Genomic DNA, 6,000 nt, shown 5'->3' on the forward strand with positions numbered 1-6,000 from the left:
ACCTTGTTCCAGAAGTTTTGAAGCTTGTTTCTGTGCTGGTTTGAGTATTGTAAGTGAGATAGTTTGTGGAATTTGCACAGTAATTGCTTTGTTCTGAGGACTCGACTATGCAGCCCATTTTTCTTCAAGTGTCACTTTATAGTGCATCTTGAACTAGCCACACCACTAGTTTTCAGAGAGTCCTGTATTTCAGCTGATGTTATTTGTGGGTTTTTCTTTGCATCCCAAACAATTTTCCTGGCAGTTGTGGACAACATTTTTGTTGGTCTACCTAGCAGTGGTTTTGTTTTTATAGAGCCCCTGATTTTCCATTTGTTAATCACAGTTTGAACGCTGCTGACTGGCAGCATTGGATATCTTTTTCTATCCCTTTCCTGTGTTATACAGTTCAACTACTTTTTCCAGTAGATAAGTTGACAATTCTTTTGCTTTCCCCATGACTCACAATCCATAAATGTCAGTGGCTGGATAAAAGAAGCAAGAGTCTGTCTGGATCCCAGAAACTCACTCAGTTTTTATGCACACACACTGATTACAAGCAAACAGGTCACAGGTGAGGATGTTACCTTTAGTAGTCAGTAGAAATTATAATCACTGCACTGGTACAATTGAGAATACTTGGTTCAAGTGAAGAATTTATTCAAATAAGAGTGAAGAAGTGGAGCGATAGGCAAAAAACGTTTCGGCCAACCCATGGCCTTGATCACAATATCGCCTTATTTGAAGGTTCTCTCTAGAATGAAAATGCAGTGTTGCTGAGGTAATCAGATATAAAGATAGTGTTGTATAGTCCAGCGTAGTGTTAAAACAGCTAGGTCCAGATGCATGGCAGTTAGAATAACATCGCTGTATGAGGTTAGAGGATACAGAGGGATATAGCAGGGTAGTGTTAACACGGCTAGGTCCAGGCAGATGGCAGTTAGAATAACATCGCTGTGTATGGTTAGTGGCCAGGAGGGGGATATAGAGGGATATAGGTCCGTTTGTGGCATAGCGGTGACTGCAGTCCTGACAATAAGAGCCAGCGTTGGTGGCTAAGTGGAAGGAACTGACACAATCCGTGTCTAAACAGGTTCTCAATTGTCTATGTATTCTCAATTGTACGAGTGCAGTGATTCTACTTTCTACTATTGATGGGACCATTGGCTCCGTTCACTAGCACCGTCCCGTTCACACCAGTCGAGTGCTAGCCTTCTATAGCCAGTCAAACCCATTTGTGTCAACTTCTTTGCATGTTATCAGGCCAAAATCACCAGGATATGTGATCTTTTGATCAGGGTCTTTTGGATGTTTTGGGTTGTTATTATGATTTAAGAACACAGTAGTTTGACAATAAATGGCTTCACCCAACCACTAACTATGAGTGGAGAAAAAGTTTTGGTGTTATCATTCATATTCTCTGAAAAAAGGCCAGAAAGCAAAAAATAGACACATATTTACGTTCTTCTCTTTACAGTTTCACCGATATCGTAAAAAAATATATAGAAAGGACCTAAAAATTATGCAGCACCTATCACAGAAAAAGATAAGTTATTTTATTATCCAAATAAATAATTTTTTCAGAGCTTTTAAAATTGCATGTTCGAAAGAACCCTGAAAATGCTGGAATTGTTTCCTGCATTGTGACGCTACTTTCCAAGCGCAAATACAGACTAAGCATGAAAGTAGCACTTTGCAGATCTATGTAGCTGGTGGCATGAACACAGCAACATCCCATCACAGGTTATCGACAAATATTATTAAAGAATGGCCATGAAGAAGTGTCTCCCAGTTCTTGAGAAATTTCAGTGAAATTATTGGTTCCAATAAAAATACCCTACTTACCCTATCCGACAAGCTTTTAATATTGCTCTCATAATTCTACCAATATTATTTTAAAGAAAACTATGTGGATGTCAATTAAAGAAAAACTCCACGTGCAGATTCCTAGTACCCAACAGACTTTACTTGTGAGGCTTGGTCTACATGTCCACTCTGGCTGTGACACAGGTCGAGTGGCAAAAGTTCGATATGTACGTAGTTCGGCTATCTCCTGTTGTCCCAAAGACAGGGCCATGTTGTTGGGATCATAGGGGGTCTGAACGACCACAATGCCAGTGATCAGCAATGTATCCAAGATTATAAATAGGTGATAATTTTAAAACATGGGTTGAACCGTTGTAACAGTTTAACTTCACGTCATGTTTGAAGTAGAAGTTTTTATATATTTATTTTTTTCTAATTTCTCTATGTTTGTGCAGTCATAAAAAAAATATTAATTTATTGCAAAGGTTTAGCAAAATGCCACCATGGAAAGACTGAACTCCAATAGAGATTAAAGGACAAGATGGGAGACAACAATAACTGAGAAAAGGTAGGATCACATGAGCGCATAAAAAATTGTTCAGCGTTTCATCCAGACAAATGGGACGATGTTTCTTCTTAGGCTACTTTCACACTTGCGTCGTGCACTGCACGTCGCTATGCAACGTTACAGCGCACCGACGCAAGCAGTGAAAGCGCCGCACAACAGGGGCAGTGGATGCATTTTTCCAGCGCATCTGCTGCCCCAATGTGAGGTGCGGGGAGGCGGGGGCGGCGTTCCGGCCGCGCATGCGCGGTCGGAAATGGCGGACAAGGCGCAGCAAAAAACGTTACATGTAACGTTTTTTGCTGCCGGCGGTCCACCACAACATGGCGCAACCATCGCACGACGGTTGCGACGTGTGTCAATGCGACATGTGTCAATGCGTCGCAATGCGTCTCTAATGTTAGTCTATGGGGAAAAAACGCATCCTGCAGACAACTTTGCAGGATGCGTTTTTTCCCCTAAACGACACATTGCGACGTATTGAAAACGACGCTAGTGTGAAAGTAGCCTTATTTGCAACCATGTGTAATCTGTTTTATTACAGCACAAGCTATTCATCTTTTGCAGGACTATTTACAGTTTCCTATTACAGAATTGCAGCGTATCAGTAAAAAACAGACGCTATACTGTGGCTCCATACGACATACGATTTTTTGCACATCCATAGACTTGAATGTGTGAGTCTGATCATAAAACTAGTGCATGCTGCGATATTTTAACACACAGATTCGGTCGGTGAAAAAAAAAAAAAATCGCTCATCTGCGCTGCCCCAATGAATAACATTGGTCAGAGTGCAATCCATTTTTTCCGCAGACAGCGGAAATACAGTCGATTGAATGAGCACTTATAGTTAGTAAACATTGGCACTGATGGCAGAATGTCAGTCAGGAATGCCATAAACCTTGAGAAGGCAAGCCACTAGCCCACGGTGGAAGATTTGCCCAGGGGACCTCTACAGATTTCCTCTACATTGCCCAAGTGACAGAGCAGAACATGGGTGTGCACCTCTGTAGGCGTTTCATCAATTTAGAAACAAAAAATTTCTTTTGGCACTGATGTCCTTTCTTGGGAAAAGCCGTACAGGGAAAGCTCTAACTGTGTGTTCCATACACAATACAATTCTTTTTCTTGATAAAACAGATTATTGGTGGATACTAGTGCTCCTAGATTTATGTCTCATCCAAGAATCATTTAGATGATATTTTACTAAGGAAACTAAATCAAGGGATGATTAATACTTTCAAATGTTCCACATAATACAGAAGGTCATAACTCAATACCATAAGAAAACTATGGCACAAGGAATGTTAAAAGTATAACAAACTTTATTTATAAACAATCAAATAAATAATGTATGCCTCGGAACCTCAAACAACACACGCCCCCGGAAGAAGACTTGGTGAAACGCGCGTCGGGGTGGGACGCTTACCGGGTCCTGGGCACGCTATAGGTAATATACCTTTTACTTGTATACTCAATAGGCGCTTTGGCATTATTTGGATAGTGTATTATACCTACGGCTATATCCCCTCAGTTACTCTACCATTTAGGCGTGCGCCAGTGGTTTGATTTAGATGTGGTATGGGGAGGAATAGATCTATGAAGCATTATATTCTACCTTTGCCTGGCGTACATGCTATAAGTATTTGAATTGTGCCCTATCCCGGTGGCCTCTAGTTGTTGTTTGAGGTACCGAGGCATACATTATATATTTGATTGTTTATAAATAAAGTTTGTTATACTTTTAACATTCCTTGTGCCATAGTTTTCTTATGGTATTGAGTTATGAGGTATCTTTACGGAATGTGACCAAGCTATGTTTAGCTTAGGTCAAAAGGATTAATATGTATGCAATAATACAGAAGGTGCAACTAGTTGTATAAGAAGAAACAGAAAAGTTGTAATACTGTGTCCAAAGTAATATTTATAGATCTCATTACTTATTCTCACTCGCAGAACAAATACAATTACCGTATTTTCCGCTTTGTAAGACGCACTTTATTTCCCCCAAATTTGGGGGGGAAATGTGGGTGCGTCTAACAAAGCGGATATACCGCTTACCATTACAGGCTGGGAGGAGGGGGTGTCCGCCGCCGCTACCGCCTGCCGCCGCTGTCGTCCGCCGCCACTGCCGGGGTTGTCCGCTGCTGCCCCGGGTGATGCTGAAGGCTCCGGTGCTGCGGGGGGCTCTGGCGACATATTGTGAAAGACCAGAGCCCCCCGGCAGTTCTTCCATGCGTTCCAGTATGACTAATTCCGGGAAAATGGCCGCCGGAATCTCGGGAGATGAGATTTCAGCGCTGAGATCTCATCTCTCGAGATTCCGGCGGCCATTTTCCCGGAGTTAGTTCCAGTATGACTGACTCCGGGAAAATGGCCGCCGGAATCTCGGGAGATGAGATTTCAGCGCTGAGATCTCATCTCTCGAGATTCCGGCGGCCATTTTCCCGGAATTAGTCATACTGGAACGCATGGAAGAACTGCCGGGGGGCTCTGGTCTTTCACAAAATGTCGCCAGAGCCCCCCGCAGCACCGGAGACAGCCCTACAGCACAGGAGCCCCCTGCAGACCCCTCATCCCAGCCTGCAGCAAAGGAGCCCCCTGCAGACCCCTCATCCCAGGCTGCAGCACAGGAGCCCCCCTGCAGCACAGGAGCCCCCTGCAGACCCCCTCATCCCAGCCTGCAGCAATGCTCCACTCCTGCCTCCGGCAACGAGCCTGGGACCCTGATCCACCACAACCACAACCCCTGGTAAGTAATAAGACGCATGGATTATAAGACGCCCCACCAATTTATTAAAAAATAGTTTTTTCCTATTTTTCTCCTCAAAATTTGGGGTGCGTCTTATAATCCGGAGCGTCTTACAAAGCGAAAAATACGGTATATAAAGATAGACTGGGGCTATATATCCCTGGCTTATACAATCTCATCCTTGCACTCATGTGATAAATGTGTAATGTTCACCTACTGATAGTTCTTACATAGTGCACATAGTATATATTCAGGGTAATGCTTCTATGTGTTACGGCAATTTTGCAGACTTTCAATGTGCAACTGCAATATTTGACAGTAAATGTAAAGTTATAATACAGCTTATTGTCAGACAAATATGAAGGGAATCACTTACCGCTGTAGACATATGCAGCAGAAGATGAAGCAGGGAGAGATAAGGTGAGGTTCTTGTTACCATCTTCATCTATTCCCTCATAAATCACCGCTCACAGCTGCTATAGAGAATGCTCTCCAAGCTTCAGATCCTGCTCTAAGGTTGTTCATAGAATGTGGGTGGAGGCAGAAAAGGTATATACTGTGGGATTCTGTATCCTAAGGGGAACAAGCCTCTTTTGACGAGAAAATCAAGCTATTGTGTGAGCAAAAAAGAGACTACAGCAAATGTCCACGTTCAAGAGATCCACATCTTGTACATAAAAGTCCTACATGGTAGCCAAACCTGAAAATAAAACCAATCCTGACAATCGTATTGCTTATATTGGCTGTGATGATTTTTTATTATTTTAGTTTTTTATTATTGATATTTTTTTTTTAGAATTGTTCCATTTTCACACAAATTGTTGGAAAGAGTTATTGATATTTACCAGTACATCAAAGTTGTTCTGTAATATTGCACGCAATGTTATGACAGATATA

At 42.3% G+C, this 6,000-nt stretch overlaps 1 protein-coding gene across 1 annotated transcript in view; it reads right to left on the reverse strand.

Moving 5' to 3' along the window:
• Positions 1-5,751, reverse strand: part of LOC138647934 (fibronectin type III domain-containing protein 7-like) — a 46,907-nt gene extending 41,156 nt beyond the window's left edge. Inside the window, exon 1 of the mRNA XM_069737313.1 lies at positions 5,480-5,751. Coding sequence (XP_069593414.1) covers positions 5,480-5,548 — 69 coding nt within the window. The 5' untranslated portion in view covers positions 5,549-5,751. The remainder of the gene's footprint in view (positions 1-5,479) is intronic.
• Positions 5,752-6,000: the final 249 nt, after the last annotated feature.

Source organism: Ranitomeya imitator, chromosome 8 (assembly GCF_032444005.1).
Source record: "Ranitomeya imitator isolate aRanImi1 chromosome 8, aRanImi1.pri, whole genome shotgun sequence".
NCBI lineage: Eukaryota > Metazoa > Chordata > Amphibia > Anura > Dendrobatidae > Ranitomeya > Ranitomeya imitator.